The following is a 17,292-nucleotide window of genomic DNA, read 5'->3' on the forward strand; positions in this document are numbered from 1 at the left end:
GGATCACATCGGCCATGCTGCTGTCATGTAAGCTGATCGAACGGCATTGACTACACATTTTAGTGGAAATCTTCGGCGATGAACCGTGCGTCTTCTTCGTTACATTCCTTGGGCAGGTTGCGTGAATGACCACATGCAAATGGCAGCATGCCACAGGAAATTGTGAGGGGCATCTACAGCAGACAGAGCATCATCTCATTGGCACACCATCCTGATGTCAACAAGAAGCCATTTAAGCCCTTCCATTGACAAGGGCAAAATGCAACCAAAATGCACTTCGAAAGAGCATGAAGTGCAGCACACACTCAGCAATCATTCAAAATTCTCTCACAACAGAGCTGTGGCTTGGTCAATCATAGAGCTTCACTACTATCGTACTAAAAGGTAGCAATGCTCACTACAGTGAGACTGTGGAGGTAAATGCATTTGCATCCCCTCCCTTCATGCAGGATCAATGATGTCCTTCGCTCTCTGTCTTGGCCTTGGCCTTTGCTGCAGTTTTCTGCATATGTGAAGTGAACAGGTCATGCAACAAGAATGAATCTGAATCACACACGATCTCAGCAATGAAGGGGACGTCGTACTTGCTAGATCCAAGATAAGTAATGAACGATGAGACAAGGCCTTGCACAGTATTGAACAATCTGCAAAGTCAGCTCACCTGCAGGCTCGAGAGCTTCCAGCTTCCATAAATGACGCCAACCCCCAAAGCAGACACTCGCAGCACCTGATATCCAAGGGACACTTTGTGAACACAGCAGCAGGGAATATTGTCCAAGATCAGGCAACCCTAAGAGTAGCAAAAAGAAGTCCCCCCAGTTGATCGTCACTCACCGATGCGAGCGCGCTCTTGCCGGAGTAAGGATTCACCATAGTGTATGTGAGCAATACGTCAGTGGTGTGAGCAGTACTATCACACTAAAACAAGGCGATATGTGTGTCTAACTATCTTGATCTTCCCATTCCCTGCACCCACCTCGACCGGACAATTCAAAAAAAAGAGGAAGGAGCAGGCTCACTCTGGAATCAGCTTAGATTGAGAGACGTGTGTCGTCTTGTGCAATTTCTGGCACATGGCACTTCTGGTCGGCTATGTTATGACGAGATCATCAGTCATGTCCGGGTGTACAAGCTCATCCTTCCAGGAAGCACAAAAGCCAACTGCAGACACAAATCGTAGATAACTATAGCTGTATAATGACTGCGAAAAGTTGCACATGTCAGCATAGATGAAAGGCTATCCTCTGCATGACAGTGGCGCTGTAAAGTAGTATATCGAGAAAGGCATGTTTGCAGTTCTGCATTTTATAGTTGCAACAGATGAGACTGGGATACGAGGAGAAGAGGATAGAACGGTCATTTGAGATCGTATCCTAGAAGATGACCTGCATGCACAGCATCCAGCCGTTCCCTTTTTCAGCACGACGGCCTATGCTGCCTGTGCCATGTGCACCTTACTTAGGCAAGCTGTCTCTTCCTCAGAGGTTCTAGTATTTATAGAACGAATTTCAAGTATCTAGAACCCTCAGAGAGGGCGCATTTCTTCAATGCACTTTATTGAGACTCGCTATACTAGCACTCGGAATGGGATGCTTCTGCCAGTGCAAAGTGTTGCATTTCAAATCGCATCATAATTAACGATCTTCACTGATTCCCAGGGAGTTCGAGACGAGAGCATTGTCCAGAAGCCAGCACGACTTCACGACCGCAGGTACCTGTCTTATTGCCTCTTCTCTCAGGCCAAGTGATCTGTCCAAACACAGATGGTAATCATATTATTGTGTAATTGATCTTTTGTAGATTTTATAGACACAGCATTCTTTCACCTGATGCAGGTTAAAGCCAATGCAGTGCAAAACAAGAGTAGTGGGTATGCTGTGTTTGTGCCAGCTAATTGCTGCAAAAACCAGCAGATCAGATTTCCTTCAAGACCGCAGCAGCGAGTCCGCTTGCGATGGAGGCATTCTTGCCCAGCTAAGCAATCACAGGAACAGGTGCTGCCTCTCAATACTTTCAGTGATGCGAGTACAGCCAGTGGTTTGACTTGAATCATCTAAGGACCAGTCTTTTGCGCCTTTCATCTCCGCGATATTGGGGATCCCCTCCAGGTGAGAAATGTCCTGACAAGACCTTCTGTCCCTGCAGGAAGTGCCGGTCCTTCCAACACCGCCAAAACCAGCCCCCAAATTTGCCAAGAAGGTACATTTGAAGACATAATACTAATTTCCATCTGTCCTGCATGTGCATTTGTTTGGATCTGATACCTGTCCAGATCGCACAAGAGTCCTTTGTCAGGGAGAGAGTGTGTCCAGGACTTGAGGAGGATAAAGCAGGATGGTCCCACGCTGGAGGATGTGACGCAATCACTGCCCTTCACGCTGAAGAGGGAGGGGGGCACCAGGGAGGAGTCGGAGTACAAGTGGGTGCCCAAGGATGTCATCACGGCCTCAGGCCAGTATGTGGCAAAGGAGCCGGAATGGACAAAGCTTCACCAGATGTCATACATGGAGTTGTACCAGGTAAGATGCCAAATACTTTACATCACTTAAAACATGCCGTTCTTACTAATGCTGCTGGAGATAGTGTGACAGGTTTATGTTCTAGTTGTCAAGCACATCCGTCAAAGGCTGTACAATTTCCCTCTGCAGGGCTTGAGGGAGCGCAATTGGACATCCGAGTACTACAAGGAGGACTCAGAGCCCTGGAAGATTGAAATCTTCGAGGACAGTGGGCGGCTGATGCAGCCGTCGTGGCCTGGATTCAGGGCAACTGTCACTGACTCCAAGGGCACGACCTCCTGGGTCAACATGCCTGCACCAGGGGCCGAGACCTACACACATGTGAGTTTTGACCCACAGCTCACAGGGCTCTTGAACGCATGATTCTTCTGACTCTTGTCAGCGTGTACAAAAAGTTCTTCTTCTTAGGCAATATATTTGTTGAGCCTGCTCATGTGAGAACTGCAGGACTTCATGGCTGGTGGCACCAAGGGTGGAATCTGGCGGCCACAGAGGGTACCCACAGAGAATGTCTCCATGCACCAATGGGGCTACAACCAGGTAAAGGCCATATAGGAGCACCTGGATCTTTGTTTCTGATTGGGCTTTTTTTCACTGCTGGTCCCATGGCCAGATCGAGGTGCAAGCTATTCCTTCGCAGTCTGTATGTGGTACGATATCCCTAAAACATTTCAGGACTCAGGACTAAATAGCTGGGTTTGCGCGCAGGTATTTGAGCAGCTCTTCCAGCTGTACGAGCAGCAGATCCCCAAGAATGCAGAGAAGGACTTCCAGAAGGATCTGTGGGTGAACCAGAAGAAGTATGAGTACACGTGCCCAGGCGAGCAGCTGGTGGATGTCAGCTACAAGATGACCCCCTGTCAGCCCACCCTCCACATCTTCTGGAGCGACCTCACCGGCTACGCCTTTGCCGCCTTCGCATTCTCCTTCCTCTTTATTTCCCTGGGCCTCGGCATCTTCAAGTGATACTCTCCCCCCCTCCCCCCCCAAAACCCTGTCAAGACTCAAACTTTTGCACAAAAGCTGCGCAAGTGTCATGCATGCCTTACCCTAGAAGACTATGTCTATGAACATTGCAGAAGGCTTGCAAGCAACACTGATGTCTCTCTTCGTTGTTGATTTGCTGAGAGAAACTGTCATGACTGCAGGCCGCGGAAGCAGATGCCCACGGACCCTATCCAGGCAATAGAGTTTGCGCAGAGCAAGGGGCAGGCGCGCAAGGACGGCCGCACCGGCGTCACTTTCGCGGACGTCGCGGGCTGCGACGAAGCTGTCCGGCAGCTCCGCTTCGTTGTGGAGGTCTGCCATTTCTGCACCTCCTCTCCTGTCCTTGCATGCCAAGAACTCGGTGCAGGCGACATGCACTACCTGCAGAGCTTCCTCTTGCTTGTGATTGGATCAACAGGTTTGACGCTTGTCGCTTGTATTCTGTGCTCCTCACAAGCCTGTTAAAGCCAGTTGTTGTGGCCTCAAATCTCGTTGAGAGGTTGCTGCAATGCACCTAGCCCTGAGGGCTGGAACAAGCGTGCAATCTTAGTAAAAACGAAATGTCATTCAGTCTCCTCAACAGTCATTCATGCAGCCATCCATGTGTGTTGTGCTTGACATGGTGGGGTGTGGCTGCAGTTCCTGAAGGACCCAGCCAAGTTTGTGGCGGTGGGGGGCAAGCTGCCCAAGGGCATCCTGCTGGAGGGGGACCCCGGCACCGGCAAGACGCTGGTGGCCAAGGCCGTGGCCGGGGAGGCAGGCGTTCCCTTCTACCAGATGGCCGGCTCCGAGTTTGTGGAGGCCATCGTGGGTGTGGGCGCTGCGCGTGTGCGAGACCTGTTCAAGCGTGCTCGCGTGCAAGAAGGCCCCTGCATCATCTTCGTGGATGAGATCGACGCCCTCGGCACTAAGCGCGCCCAGGCTGGTGCGAGCGCGCTGTCCTCTTGCGTATCTTGTGCACAAATTACTTTCGCGACGGAGGGCTTGCTGGGCAGATTGTGATGTGGGATTTTCGTCAAGTATACTTTCAGAATAACACTAACGAATGCCAACAATGGTGTAGCAAGTAACTTGGCAGACCCATCATGGCTAGGATTGCAAAATGCATGAACCCTCAACTTTGCTTGGCGTCGCCATTGGCTACCCTGTGCCACTACGCTCAGCAACCAACGCTCCCACTGCAGCTGTGATGATTATGCCCAGCAAGGTCAAGCACTGTGGGAAGGTGGTTGCGTGAATGCTTGCGTGATGCGCCAGGTGAGAAGACGAACGAGGAGCGGGAGCAGACGCTGAACCAGCTGCTGTCGGAGATGGACGGCTTCACGGTGGACAGCGGCGTGGTCTTTGTGGCCGCCACCAACCGCATCGACCTGCTGGACCCCGCCCTCATGCGCCCCGGCCGTTTCGACGAGAAGATCAAGATCGCGCGCCCCGACACTGACGGCCGCTTTGACATCCTCAAGGTGAGCTTCTCGCACCCTCCAAGCAGCTGCAATCTACATGCATGCCGCGCTGGAGGGACCGCGGAATTTGTGAACGACGGGAGCAAGGTTTGCGGTGATTGAGGGCGGTGAATGACATCATGTCACTGCTGTGAGCAGGTGCACACGCGCAAGCTGAAGCTGGACGAGGATGTCACTGACGACGTGCTGCGCCAAGTGGCACGTGACCTGCCCGGCCTGTCGGGTGCGTGCCTCTGCCGTGCTAGCTTGCAAGGAACCTCAGAGTCCACCATACCAAGCAGAAGCTGTTCAATTCCATCTGGTGTGGTCTGTAGCCTGTTCAAGAATGCCACTGGGCTGATGGCTGTGTGGGTGAACAGGCGCTGAGCTGGCGAATGTGCTGAACGAGGCGGCGCTGGAGTGCGTGCGGCGGCAGGGGAGCCTGGTGTGCAGGGCCGACATCTACAATGGCATGGACCGCATCCTCCAGGTGCCTCTCCCTCCCCGTCTGTCTTGCAGCCAGTCCCCTTTTGCATGGCACGTCACCCACAAACTGCATATGCCATCTTGACAGCGGTGAAAACCAACAGGATATTGAGGATGTTGTGCACTGGAGTGATGAGTAATGGCAGGTGGACTGTTCTGAACGTGGGGGTTGCATGTGTGGCGTGCAGGGGCTGCGGCGGCCGTCGATGCCGGCGACGTTCCGGGTGAGCAAGCAGTTTGCCATCCACGAGATGGGCAAAGCGCTGGTGGCCACGGTGGCGCGGCAGGCGCGCGAGTCCCAGGGCCTCAAGCCCCGCCTGGAGCGCGTCGAGCGCGTCTCCATGGTCCCCCGCGGCCGGTGCGCCCCTTTAATTTTGCATCTTTGGTCGACACTATTTATATTCGTCGATAGTCCTTTGTTTGCTTGATGAGTGCTGCAGCCCTTTGTTTGCTTGTTTTAGTCATGTACTGGAAGCAGATCTACCGCTGGAGACAAGCAGCCTGGCAGACGCCTGGGTGTTTTCCTGCCTAGACTAGCTTCATACCCTGCATTGCTGCTGAGGGGCAAAAAATATGTGCGGCGGCCACCCAGCACGAAAACAGGGCATGAGGCTCTTCAGTGTCCCGACTGACTTGATCACATCTCCATTAGTGCAGCCTCAATATTGTGAGGGGCAAGACCACTGTCTGGTGCAGGGATTGGACGCGGACCATCTTCCTGCGCGGCCCGGACGAGGACTACACGATGTCCACCAAGGGGCGCATGCTTGAGCGCCTGCAAGTCATCATGGCTGGCCGAGCCGCCGAGGAGGTGCGCGCCCCATCTATTACAAAGCGCTGACCTCTGAACGTCGCCTGCTCCCAATCTACTTGCTGAAGTCTTCCAGGCCGTCACATGTCCTTCCTGGATGCGTTCTCGTTGCTTCTGCCATCTGCTGGCCTTCAGCAGAGTTGGTGCCTGCTACACTGTCAGAGCTCAGGGACTGCGCTTGTGTGTGCATGTCCAGGTGATTATGTATATCCTAATGTCGTGTAATTTTATTCAAGCCAAGGGAGAATGCAAACAGAGCGAGCGCCAACGAAGGAGAAAGCTGCCTCGCAGTTGTTTTGCATTGTTTGAGTATGTACAGAGCAATTGCCTGATTGTGTGTGCATGCATTGCAGGTGCTGTTGGAGGAGGGCCCGTCGACGTACTCGGTATCGGACCTGCGCGACGGGGTGCGGCTGGCGCAGAAGATCGTGGCGTCCTACGGCATGACCGAGGCCGGCATCACCATGTACGCGCCCAAGCAGCGGCCCATCGGCTTCATGAAGCGCGCCTTCGAGGTGCGCCCCCGGCCGCATCCCCTGCACTTATACCCCTGCCATGTTTGTGTCATCCTCTTAGAATGTCAAGGTCAGTTTCAGCATAAATGCGTCAAGCATGCCATAGTTGTGCCATGCTGTGTCCTTGCTCCAGCCTTCCACATTCGTAAGTCTATCATAAGACAGTTGCATGCGAAGAGCTTATAATCCACTGGACCCAAAGGCACTAGCTTGACATCTAAGTGGGCAATCTTTCACATGGCATCCAGAGCAGGTATGCAAAGACATGCCTGGCTCGCTCTGAGACCAGCATGCGATGGTATGGGCGGGTAGCGCCTCAGAGACTGGAGCAATGTGGGAAATCTCGTTACCCATGGGATGAGACAAACTTAAGCCTGTTGTGGGTGGCTGGCAGGTGAGCGTGGACAACATAGACAGGGATCTGTTCGGGCGCGCAGTAAAGGGCGCCATGTACCAGCCCAGCGACGAGACCAGTGACGGTATGCGGACGGCTGCGCACAACCTCATGCTGTCGGCATACGAAGACAACCTGGTGTGTCCCCACCCAAATTTTACGTACTGCAAGAGCATCATGAACATGTTTCTCCAATGCCAGCCTCTCCAATAGTCCTTTTTGCAGAGAGGCCTGTAGCAACTTCCGAAGCAGGGGATGAGACAGCAGGCTGCAAGCTGTGGCAGAGCACCCTGGCCAAGTGCTTGCTTTCGTGTGCTTTCCTGCACCACAGCTCAATGTGCTAGGCAATTAGTTATGCAGCACTGATGAAATCACCCTGTTTGTTTCAATGTGCGCAGAGGGTGCTGAGGGCGCACAAGGAAGCGCTGGATGCTGGGCACAGAGCGCTGCTGGAGAAGGAGGTTCTCATGGGTGATGAGGTGGAGCAGCTCATCATTGACTATCCGCCCACAGAGCTCCCTCCCAGCGACAATGGCTTGGCTGCACCCACCGGCCCAGGAAGTACGCCGGCCAGGGAGCTACCCGTGGGCGCAAGAGCTTGATCTAGTAGGAACGGTGAAGGAGCGCTGCTTAGGGAACGTTTGGGGGTTTCGAATTGGGTTGAGGGTGTTCAGAGCATGCAGTGTCCATGCAAGTTCATCATCAAGAAGTTTTATGACGGGGGCATACCTGTTGCTGCCGTAGAGATGGCACCCATTTGAGCAGCATCACACCGACTCTGAAGACCATTGATGCATCGACAAAATGCAGCTTTTCTCCAAGCTGGATCTTTTGTAAGGTGATGCATGCCGTGAATCTGATGAAAATGGCGCCGTCAATGACGCAACATTTGATATCGTGTCTCAAGGCAAATCAGCAGCTGCCATACAATCACACAGCGACATGCGGTTACACATTCAGTCATAAATTCCACGATTGCCTGCATCACTATTGGCAGTGTGCACACTTACTGCACACAGCTTCCAAAACTTGGAGCTACACTGTTCCCTGGTCTATGGCAAAGCTACTGACCAAGCCCCAGTGGATTGTTCTGGCCGCCCAGTCCCAGGCTGGAAGCCAGAGTGGACATGCGCTCCTTCATGCCCTGCATCACAAATGCTCGACATTAGACAGCGCTCAACAGATTGCCTGCATACCTTGTTGCTCGGGCAGGTATTGTACTGATGTTCTTGATGAGATGCACAATGGCAAGTAATGCTCTTTGAGCCTTGGTTCTGCAAAACAGCTGCAGTCAACAAGGCTCCAATAGGTGTCAGACCTGGACGCTCTTGGCATGCGCATCCTTCATCGCCTCTGTGACAAGCTGTGACAACTCCTGCGATTTAAGAAAAGAAGGTTGTGGGCCAGTTCGACTGCAATTTAGGTTCATGCAGTTGAACATGCATTGACAAGCTGCGGGATGCTAAGCAAGCAAAGCGCATGCAAGCTGACCTCTGCGCTGTTTGCCTCCATTGCTGCTTCGGTGATGTCGACGCTCCTTGGCTCCTGGTTGCCAGACATCACCACCCGGATGGTTTCATCACTGGAGTAGCCGTCAAACTCTGCTTTTGAAAGCTCTTCTTGAACCTTGGCTGCCTCCACTTGCACCAGCTGCTGAGCCTTCTTCACGTTTTCCATCATGTTTGCCATGTTTCCGAAAGGATTGCCTCCTCCCTGGAGTAGCGACTCGCGAGTAAGTGTTGACACGTCACTACAACTGAAACTTCCAGGAAAAGAGGGCATCATGTATATGGACTGTGGCAACACATACCTTCCCATCGCCTTTGCCAAACAGTGCACATGTCTTAAGGCTGCGGCGATCGCCTCTGCGTGCATTGGATGACCTGCAACACAGGTGGGTAACAGGTGTCCAGATCTAAAATTCGCTGAAATGGCAGGTGCAATATAGCACAGACGATTCCAATTACTAAGTTTCAAATCTACCAAATCAATAACCTACATTGTAGTATTTATACCCTTCGGCAGAGGGACGGCATACCTCAAAGCCAAAGCATGGCTAGGCTGAAGTCTTTGTCGGTTGAGCACACTGCACGAACCGGTGCATTGCAATTGGCTGGCTGACATCATAATGTAACGGCTATTCACAAGCTTTCTGTTGATTGTAATGGGCAATTGATAGCTGTCCTTCCATTCGATCCAATCCACGCCCAGCCGTTCAGGGAATTGGCCCAATGTGTCGGGGAGTTCCGGTGTCAAGAACGGGATTATGAACTGAGGTGAGAAAGCGCAATAAGCAGAGAAAACTTGCGATCGCTGATCATCACGCAGTCGATGAGAAAGGAGGAAGGTCCAGGGGATTGCCAGCTACCGTAGGCACTCGCAATGGAGATAGCAAGAGCACTCTCCTTGGTAGTGCTGCTTCTTTGGGGAATTCCTCTGTCTCTCATATTTTCTCTGTTTTCCCTGCATCAATTCAAAATCTTGTATGTGCTCTTCACAAATTTCTCACAAAGGAGATATAAGGGCGATCTCTGGAGGGCGATAAAGCCTCGTAAGTTCCTAGCTACCTCGTAATTTTAATTCGAATGCTGTGCAAGCACATTGTATCCCTGGACGGAGAATTCTTGCCCTTCTGTGATACAAAGAGGTGTGTGACGCAGATCTCAGGCGCTTGGTAGCAACCGTGGAGGCAAGCTTTGGGTGAGACTTTATCCTGGACTCAAGTCGTCACTCTGTTGCCATTTGCCCAAGGATTACATGAGCAATCCACGAGCATCTTGAAAGTTTATCTGGACTTGCAGGCCAGCTCACGATTTCAAGCCAACTTCATCCCAGGTCATCATGGTGAGCTCAGCCCAATGTTTCTCCTTGCTACTCTCTGTGCCGGACCCCTCTCAAGGCAGAGAGCACTGAATCTCGTTCCTAGCAATCTGATGACGTGCGCTGTTGTGTAGGTTGCTCTCATCATGGTGGTGTTGTTGTCTGCCGAGAGGATTTCATGGGAGCTGCAGGCGAAGAAAAGTAGCAGTAGTGTGCGGCACTGAACAGAATGTACATGTGCTGGTAAACCATCATGAGATGGACAGACAAGATCTGCCTGTGGCGCCCATGGTGGCTTGGGCAGCAACTGGGAGCAAGACTTGCTCAGCAAGGATAAAGGTGTGAGAGAGTTTTTACAATGGGATGCAAGAGTGAATCAGCATCAGCAAAAAGGGAGGTTGTGGCAGTGCCCAAATAACATGCAGCAATTCATGCAGATTTAGATAGTAAGCATGCAGAGAGTGTCATTGCTGGAACCAGCTGATCAGGTTTCCTCCAGGCTTGCGATGGGTATGCCAGAAAGCATACAATAATGCCATTACAACAGCTAGCTGCAACTTATGGGTTCTGAGTGTTTGCAGTAACATTGCAAATTCTCTGAGCTGTGAACAGACCGGTCCCCTGCCTAATAATTGGAGCCTCAATGCTCATATGATGCATCAGACGCTGCATTTAATTGCTGCGGTGTCTTGTACATGCACCGGCATGATGTTTACCTGCAATGTGGTCTGATCTGTATCTGAAAATGAAACCTCTGCCATAAAAGGCACCTTGTCTGATCTTGCTTCATCCTTCCAGGAACACCTTCCCTTCTTTTGCCACCTTCCAAGACTCTGCAATCGCCTCGTTGGCTTGCTCCAAAGGAAACTTCTTGCCTGCATGCAATCCAGGCTCATATCAGTCATGCATGCAGGCGCACGCATGAGCCTGACAATGACTCGCACAATTTCTTTCGTTTGCAAGAATCATTGTTGACTTCGACCATGTTGGTCTTGCAGCAAATGCATTGCCTTTCTGTTCCTTTGTAGATTGCACTGACATCTGGGAAACTTCAAACTTTGCACTTCCACGCCTGGGACAGGGGAAATCACCAGAGGTCGGTACAATGATGCCTCGTGCAAAGAGGTCCATGACCTCTCCCAGCTTCTCCGCCTTTGCATCGCCCAGTTGTTCGAGCCACGTCACCATCCTGTGTGGCAGCACAAACACATTCTTGTGTGCTTGTGTGCTATGATAACTCTTTGATCAGGACGGTCTCAACACGCTGCACTTGTGGGTGGGTTCAAGAATAAGTGAGACAGCGACGCACTCACCAGAAGCCTGTGACGTGGACATTGCGGAAGATCAGGTTCCCAGCTCCCACTGTGGAAGTAGGGCCTGATAGTAGCCCATACACCTGCACCCATCGCACTGTCAGCAGTGGCAGGTCCCTGTTGCCCAATACAATCAAAGGAAGCAATCATGTCCACCCAGCTGCAGCAGCGCTGCCAAGCATCCTGGCAACAAGCGCCTTGAGGCAAGGGTATTGGGCGATTCCTGGTTTTAATTTCGAACATCCCGAGAGACCAAGAGGTGTGCTCACATAGACAGTGCCATGGTCGCGGGTAGACGCAACGACGGTGCCGGTCATTTCCCCAGCGACACAGTCAACTGCCGCATACGCCATCCTGCGCCCGGTGATCTCCTTGACGCGAGCCACCACGTCCTCATTGCTGGTTACAATGACCTCATCGGCCCTGCATGCCCCAGGCGCCTGCTCACTGTTTTTCAACTACTAGAGTACAACCCGGAGACTTTTGCAGCATTTTCAGGCCACAGGGGTCTTTGTTGGACTTGCAACGCAATCTAGTAAACAAATTGGTGATCCAAGTGAAGATTCAAAGATTTCCTGAGGAATATGCAAGGCGGATGCACTTCAGTTCAGTCACCCACTTTGTCAGCTCTTGTGCAAGACTGCATGAAAGGAGATTGTGGCAGCGCACCCAATGTCCAGCAGCTCTTGGGCCTGTTCCTTACGGCGGACCAGGTTGATGGTCTTGACGCCGCGCAGCTTTGCCATGACGATGAGCTGGCGTCCGATGGCGGAGCCGGCCGCAGTCTGCAGCAGGTACTCGCCCTCTGGCACCTTCAGCGTCTCCAGGAAGCCATACGCGGTCACTGCGGGTATTCAGCAAGACTCTGCCAAAAGTTCCACAGCATGCCTATTGCTAGGTCTGCAGAATGGCGTCTGGAGTCCTTGCTGCCAGTGGCTGTTTGATGCCCATGCTATGTAGTGATCTGCGTTACAGTAACATAGGTGGTAGCACTGTGCAGTGTCTGTGGTGCATAAATGGGGAAAGCTGCAGATTGCCTCAACCTACCTGGGTTGATGAGGAACTGAGATGCGGATTCGTCAGATACGTTGTCAGGCACAGGGATCTGCGATGCATAGACACCTTTCTAGTATAAATTGTGGTTTTGGGGGCTTTGCACACATAAATAGGCGAAGGTGTCATGAGTCTGCAACAAGCACTGTGCTGCTTACCAAAACATCCTCTGGGACAGCTGTGTATTGCTGCCAGCTACCATCACCATCGTAGGTGTTCCAAGGGACAGCCACAACACGAGTGCCGATGGGAAACCTGCTGGCAGAAGGACCATTCTCCACCACCTTTCCAACGGCCTGCATTGCCAACAGAGCCTCAAATCAACCCGAAAATCACAATGGAACGGTCAAGGACTAAGATAGCGGAACTGTGTGAACTACGGAAATGCACACGTGAAAACCTCACCTCACCACCTGGAACGGCAGGAAACGTCTGGGGCTTGAAGCCAGGGTACGTGAGATTGACCATGTAGGCGTCCGAAGGATTCACCTGCGATGTAAGCGTTACATTAGAACTACAGTGGCTTGCGGAAATGTCAAAACACCTCTTCGACAGGTGATGTCGCACCGGCCGGAGATTGATGCGGACGAGGACCTCGCCAGGTCCAGGCTTTGGGATATCTTTCTCTCCAATATCAACTTTTGCATCTGATTTTTTCCTGTTGCTTTCTTGCACAAATAACGCAACTTGTTTGCCCATCTTGCGTGGGATCACGAAGTTGTACCCGACAAAGTAGGCTTGGAGAAAGCGGGAAGCACGGAGAATTTTTGTAATCGATCGAATATTACGAAATTAATTGCACACAAGTCTTAGATCTGAGAAGATTTGACGATCAAAGTGACGAGAGCTTCCGTAGCTTCATTTCGGCCCCGCCTCTTCAGAAGCTGAGGTTCCCATGATGTGAAAGGAATACTCAGATACTCAACGTCAAGGTGCTGAGACAATGCGACGAGCCTCGGTTGCCAATCTTTCTCACAAATGGAGTGTGAATGCACATCACGTTTGCTTGACAAGACAATCTAGCCTGCAGCATCCTCTTTTCCTCGTTTGATCAGCAGACTTGCCGTCTGTCCCCTGATGTAATCAGAAGAGACATCGAACAAGAAGATTTGTTGGAAAAATTGCAGATGATACTGTGGTACCCATTATTCCAAAGCGCACCAAGCTGGAGTCTCGGAACCCCCCTTCATGGCCCTGGACTCTCCAGGCGATTCACAGCTCTTAATGGTTTACGGACTAAGGTGAAATGTGAATCAAGATGTCCTGCCGCTTCTGGTGTCATTGAGCCTTGGCCATCGGCTGAGGTTCCGATCGAACAGGTAGGTCAGCGGCACGAGGGTTCTGCTCCGGAATTACATATCACTTGTTTGCATTCTATGAAGCACACCTCATATTGAGACATCGCTGGGCTGAAACACAGGCATCGACGCCACCCAGTTCCTGGTACACTTCCCAAGCTCACACGGACAGTGAGGCCAACCGAGTGTTCAGCAGCTCGTGGGTCTATGTTGGACACCTTGGGAGCCTGAAGGAGTCTGGAACCTTTACAGCAGGCACGTACATGGGCATGCCGTATGTGCTGGCGCGCTCAGCTGACGGCCAACTCAGAGCCTTTCACAATGTGCGATGCCCCAATTGGCTGCTTGGGCCTGGACATGTCGTGCGGGCCTGTCGCCATGCTTTGTGGCTGCTGTTCTGTCACTTCTGTCACAATCTTGTGGCTTAAATCTGGTTGCTTGGGTGTGAGCAGGTCTGCAGACACCATGCAGCAGCAGTGGCTTTGGGCAGTGGACGCCAGGATTGCTTCACATGCCCCTATCATGGCTGGACATATGGTATGCTTCTCTGCCTTCATTGCCATCTGAGGCGCAATATAGCTTCTAGGGACTGCTTCTTGACCCTCCTGCGTTTGATGTTTCCCAGGCTTGGATGGACGGCTGCGCAGAGCACCTCACATGAGGGGAATTGAGAACTTCCGAGCAGCCGACTATGGCCTCAGACAGCTTCGCATGAGAACATGGGGTCATTTCATCTTCCTGAATTTTGACAGCAATGGTAAGCGGCTATAAGGGACTGGATCTTTATATTTGGTTTTCCCTTTTTTTTTCCTTACAAATTGTGTTCAGTAGGTGTACAGACATCACGTGCTGCACAGGTGTTGGCAGTTTTGAAGCTCAGCTAGGACCGGAGGGTCTGCAAGCTATGGAGGCCGCTGGCATCGCAGATAGTCACCTTGTGCACGTCGCCTCACAAAGCTACACCCTGCAATGCAACTGGAAGGTTTTTTGTGATAATTACCTGGTGCGCTGTGTATATTGGGCTGCACGCATAAAGAGGGTGAAGATGTGCTTTGCCATCCTCGCTCTATGCCTTCCTAATATCATTTGTCTGATGCATGCTTTGCAGGATGGCGGTTACCATGTATCAATAGCGCATCCTGATCTTGCAGCTGGTTTGGATTTGACTACGTATTCCAGCACCATCTATGAAAGCTGCTCAATCCAAAGCTGTCAACCTAAGAATGCAGCTAAAGTACGATTAGGTATGATACCTCGAGAGTCTCCTGGGTCCAAATCCACAACCCTAAAAATAACCTCCAAAATGTAGGGTTGCTCCCTAGCATTGCTTTCCTGTCTTGCTGTCCTGATTGAGGAGTCATGCAAATGCTTTGTTCAGGTGAAAGGGAGGCAGCATATGCTTTTGTATACCCCAATCTCATGATCAATCGCTATGGGCCCTGGATGGATACAAATCTGGTGCTTCCGGATGGACCCAGGAGATGCACCGTGCACTTTGAGTACTGGCTCGAGCAGAGCCTTGTTCATGACTCATCGCTGATTGATTCGAGCCTTGCAGACAGTGATCAGGTGTGGCCCACCTTGGATTCCTTGGTGTCAGCATGCGCACGTTGACATCAAGGCATGCCTTCCTTGCCATTTGGGGTGATAGAGTGTCATGCGGAGCAGATCGAGATCGAGAGCTCTGGGTGTTGCTGTCAGGTGCAACAGGAAGATATTGCTCTCTGTGAGGCTGTGCAAAGGGGTTTGCACTCTCCCGCTTATGATACTGGCAGGTGCTGTACACCATAATCTCATGGCTCTTAAATGACACATCACCTTGCTGTGAATTGTGTGCGTAGGATTGAACATGCTACTTGCAGTCCTGTTGTGTACCAAACAGGGTACAGATGTGAGAACCTGTGACATGCGCACAGGTATGCTCCTGGTTTGGAGCAGCCCATGTTCCATTTCCACAAGCTGCTACAGAGAGATCTCATGGGGTCTGCACAGCTCGAGGCGTGAACCAGGCTGATTTGCATTCCAGCCGGTGACACCTGTGTTGAAGACTTCCAAGACAGCAATAAACCTGACATACTGGATGAATTTGGCCAAGCAACCTATTCTACGAGCCACTGTGCTGAATCCTTTCAGTGCAAACGTTACATCACTGCACCATCCTGTGCAGATATGGCAGGCTCAATGGGCAAAATTATAACGGTGTGGGTCTGCAATTGAATCACTCTGTCACCAACAGACAGATCTATCAAGTGGTAGGCTCTGGTGACAAGCAAGACTACATATAGCTATCAAATAAGGTTCCCTCTTTCAAAATTTGCTGCATGATGATTTCAACTCAAAACTCATCCGACTTTGTGCACACAGCGTTTCTTTCCGCAAGTTGATTGTCCCATAAAGTCGTATGCTTCCACCGCCCTCTCACCACAGAGCCTTCAAGCCAAATCTTTGCACTCGGAAGTTCACAAGCTTCTCGCCCTCTTCGACTGGGAGCTGCCGGGGGAACAGCACAGAGCCTGCCGCCCTCATCACAGTGCCTTCGCCCAGCCGGAAGACGTGCTCGTCAAAATCAATGCCTGAAGGTGTCAGATGGACACTCCTCCCAACGCAGTTCTCCATCCTGAGGGAAATGCAGATTCTAGTCAGCTCTTCTGTGTTGCATGCACCCATTGAAAGATTTAATCAGTAGCTAGATGCTTGTTTCAGTAGCTACATGCAGACAAGTTGAGGTTAGCATTCAGATGAACATCTGAGAGACCCACCTGACCATGAGCCTGGAGGGTGCTTGGAAGGGGTTGGCAAGGTTGTCTAGCGGGCACTCGTAGTTAACGCGCAGGGCCACGGGGCTGTTGCCCAGCTGCCAGCGCTTGTTCACCTTCAGCACTTGATTGGGCAGCACCCTCAGCGAGAACCAGTCCTTGACCTTCAGTCGGACCTGCAGGTGCACAAGGATGCCATGTCATGCAATCCTGTCCAGTACCAAGGGATTCAGGACCAATTTGTAGAAGCTTCTGCACTGCAAACACTTAGTCCTCCTATGCAGGGGAAGCACAGTTAAGGGCTTACTAAGAGGCTGGCGTCCGATGTGTCCAGCTCGTAGGAGAGGCCCACGCCAAGATCCAATAGGGGCCGTTCTGGTGCCCTCAGAGAACGCCCAAGCTTGGCCTGAACTGACTTAAGGGCAGACTGAATTTGCTCTGCATCGCTCTGTGCGGCACCTGTGAAGCCACAACTTCCGTGAACAGCAGGAACTGCTGAGAAACACATTTCAATTTTTGCTCTCTGAATGATGTTACCAGTCCCTAAGAACACTCCTTCTGTTGGAGGCGGCAGATCAGTGGTTGAGAAGCAAGCATCTGAGAGAATGCAATGTACTTCGGCTCTTCTGCAAGATTAGATGCAGTGCAAGGTTGAGGTATACCATCAGTGCTGCTGGATGCCTCAGTGTCCCGTGTGGCAGCTTTGGGCAGCCCTGTAGCAGGCAAGGTGGATGAAGGAGGAGTCGTCCCCTGCGGCAAAAGGGTCTGACTGGGGCTGACCCCGGCAGCATTTTGTGGCCTGCCGATCTGAATGGACCTCATAATCTTAATTCTTGCACCTGGAGACAAACGCCCCCCTCAAAACAATGCCAACCACAGAGCAGCAACGCCTGTCTCC

The 17,292-nt window shown here is 51.7% G+C and overlaps 4 protein-coding genes across 4 annotated transcripts; 2 read left to right on the forward strand and 2 right to left on the reverse strand.

Annotated features, from left to right (window-relative positions):
* The first annotated feature begins 1,182 nt into the window (after positions 1–1,182).
* Positions 1,183–8,006, forward strand: COCSUDRAFT_67248 (AAA-domain-containing protein). The gene is made up of 18 exons (XM_005645308.1): positions 1,183–1,462; positions 1,659–1,711; positions 1,836–1,994; positions 2,146–2,199; positions 2,313–2,519; positions 2,649–2,840; positions 2,967–3,059; positions 3,228–3,481; positions 3,668–3,818; positions 4,146–4,431; positions 4,764–4,969; positions 5,108–5,192; positions 5,329–5,438; positions 5,623–5,792; positions 6,131–6,245; positions 6,599–6,760; positions 7,155–7,292; positions 7,553–8,006. Exons 1-18 carry the CDS (start codon positions 1,381–1,383, stop codon positions 7,754–7,756), a joined length of 2,721 nt encoding a protein of 906 aa, XP_005645365.1. The 5' UTR covers positions 1,183–1,380; the 3' UTR covers positions 7,757–8,006.
* A 76-nt stretch (positions 8,007–8,082) lies between these two features.
* Positions 8,083–9,305, reverse strand: COCSUDRAFT_33901 (DUF149-domain-containing protein). Its single transcript, XM_005645309.1, has 5 exons — positions 9,193–9,305; positions 8,965–9,037; positions 8,646–8,867; positions 8,473–8,529; positions 8,083–8,298 (listed from the first exon to the last, which is right to left on the reverse strand). Exons 3-5 carry the CDS (start codon positions 8,841–8,843, stop codon positions 8,218–8,220), a joined length of 336 nt encoding a protein of 111 aa, XP_005645366.1. The 5' UTR covers positions 8,844–8,867; positions 8,965–9,037; positions 9,193–9,305; the 3' UTR covers positions 8,083–8,217.
* Positions 9,306–9,466: 161 nt separating this feature from the next.
* COCSUDRAFT_30456 (NAD(P)-binding protein) lies at positions 9,467–13,135 on the reverse strand. Its single transcript, XM_005645310.1, has 12 exons — positions 12,908–13,135; positions 12,746–12,829; positions 12,499–12,636; positions 12,335–12,392; positions 11,957–12,131; positions 11,557–11,710; positions 11,288–11,370; positions 11,066–11,163; positions 10,109–10,849; positions 9,956–9,998; positions 9,815–9,854; positions 9,467–9,705 (listed from the first exon to the last, which is right to left on the reverse strand). Exons 1-9 carry the CDS (start codon positions 13,037–13,039, stop codon positions 10,761–10,763), a joined length of 1,011 nt encoding a protein of 336 aa, XP_005645367.1. The 5' UTR covers positions 13,040–13,135; the 3' UTR covers positions 9,467–9,705; positions 9,815–9,854; positions 9,956–9,998; positions 10,109–10,760.
* A 622-nt stretch (positions 13,136–13,757) lies between these two features.
* On the forward strand, positions 13,758–15,642 carry COCSUDRAFT_18274 (choline monooxygenase; the record flags this gene model as incomplete). The annotated part of the gene is made up of 8 exons (XM_005645311.1): positions 13,758–13,961; positions 14,091–14,175; positions 14,264–14,395; positions 14,478–14,641; positions 14,747–14,882; positions 15,017–15,207; positions 15,340–15,413; positions 15,555–15,642. Coding segments are annotated over 8 exons (1,074 nt in total), but the record flags the coding sequence as incomplete, so codon positions are not given.
* Positions 15,643–17,292: the final 1,650 nt, after the last annotated feature.

This window comes from Coccomyxa subellipsoidea (assembly GCF_000258705.1).
Source record: "Coccomyxa subellipsoidea C-169, whole genome shotgun sequence".
In the NCBI taxonomy this organism is placed as follows: domain Eukaryota; kingdom Viridiplantae; phylum Chlorophyta; class Trebouxiophyceae; family Coccomyxaceae; genus Coccomyxa; species Coccomyxa subellipsoidea.